This window comes from Priapulus caudatus, unplaced genomic scaffold, assembly GCF_000485595.1.
Source record: "Priapulus caudatus unplaced genomic scaffold, Priapulus_caudatus-5.0.1 Scaffold623, whole genome shotgun sequence".
Taxonomy (NCBI): domain Eukaryota; kingdom Metazoa; phylum Priapulida; class Priapulimorpha; order Priapulimorphida; family Priapulidae; genus Priapulus; species Priapulus caudatus.
In genome coordinates, this window is record NW_014577684.1 from 29900 (window position 1) to 31575 (window position 1676).

At 41.0% G+C, this 1676-nt stretch overlaps 1 protein-coding gene across 1 annotated transcript in view; it reads right to left on the reverse strand.

Annotated features, from left to right (window-relative positions):
* LOC106812229 (POU domain, class 4, transcription factor 3-like) overlaps nucleotides 1–1676 on the reverse strand; it is a 7312-nt gene that overhangs the window by 1698 nt on the left and 3938 nt on the right. The window contains exon 2 of the mRNA XM_014816060.1: nucleotides 1227–1316. Within this exon, the coding sequence (XP_014671546.1) occupies nucleotides 1227–1316 (90 nt within the window). The remainder of the gene's footprint in view (nucleotides 1–1226; nucleotides 1317–1676) is intronic.

Here is a 1676-nt window from a genome sequence, read left to right on the forward strand (position 1 = left end):
ACACACACACATATATATATAGAGAGAGAGGGGGTGAAAGCCAGGGAGACCGGGAGACAGAGAGTCAGAGAGATAGTTAAACATAGAAACGAGGAGACAGAGATACCGTGAGATAAAGAAACAGAGAGACAGCGAATGAGACAGAAATACAGGGAGATAGATATACAGTGCGATAGAAATACAAAGACAGAGCGATGCAGAAAGTTAGAGAGTCAGTGATTGTTTGTGCGTGCGTGCGTGCGTGCGTGTGTGCGTGCGTGTGCGCGCGCGTGTGTAAGAGAGGGCGAAAGAGAGCGGGTTTCATGAATCTTATCCGTACACATGCTCTGATACACCTGCGCCAAATTTACGCTGGGGAGTATTATTGGGGGCGTTTTATTTTCGGGTTAAATTTGCGAAACGGGAATTTTTTTGGAGAGCTTTGTAAAATCCGAGAGAGCTATTCCCTATACACGCACGGCGTGATAGAAATATCAACAACGTAAACTCGATGTTTGTGAAAACGTTTTTCCATGTTACCAAGACAACTCAAAAGGTTTCCCCTCTTTTTCTATATCTCTCATCTCTACACACGCACATAGACACACACACACGCACTCACATGCACGCGTACGCACACGTACACGTACACTCACTCGCACACGCACACGCACAAGCACAAGCACACGCACGCGCGCACACATGCACGCATACGCACACGCACACGTGCATGTATATGCACGAGCACGCCCGTACGAACAAGTACGCGCACCGCACAGGCACATGCACACAGCAAATTAAAATGAGATAATATTTAACATATCTCCACATGTTGCCACATTTAATGTTCAAATCTTACAAATAATTATATAATAATATCACTTCTCAGATATTTAAACAAAATCTGTAATGTTCAATGGCAATTATTTTGCAGTTTACAATTGTGTAGTAGGTTCCTACATCTATGTCTGTAATCTATGACCACTGCGACATTCTGTCACTATAACGCGAACTTTAATATTTCTATCAAGAGCGTATTAATACGCTCTTGTTTCTAAGCAACATTTGGTTCTGCCAGATACACAATATAAAATAAATCAATGATAATATTATCTATAATAATTTCAATATAAGACATGTAATTAATTATACTTTTCAATACATTATAAAGTTCAATATAATCTTATCGCGTGTGTTACATAATATTTCATAGGTAACATAAGATAAATTATGTATGATTAGTATACCTTCTGTACATCATCCGGATGGTGAAGAGACTGATGTAGTAGTCCTGAAGATTTCCAGAATGTCGGTGAATATGAATTCTGATTCCCCGGCTGCAAAATAAAATTTTCATTTAGTATTCGTTTGAAATATAACTTCGTCTTTTATGCTATAATTATCATGCCGCCACGACTGCGGGTATATATGCAATAGCCGCGCCTTGTGATCATCGAGAAGATGAGAATATTGAGAAGTAACTGACTTGCCCGAGAAGACCTATTATGATTGCTTCTTAGAGCGTGACAAGAAATGTCTGTCAATACACACGCGCGTGAGATTTCGACCTCATTGCAGACCCGCGTTGCGTTTCTAATCATTCCCGACGACACGCACACACACACACACACACACACACACACACACACACACACACACACACACACACACACACACACACACACACACACACACAC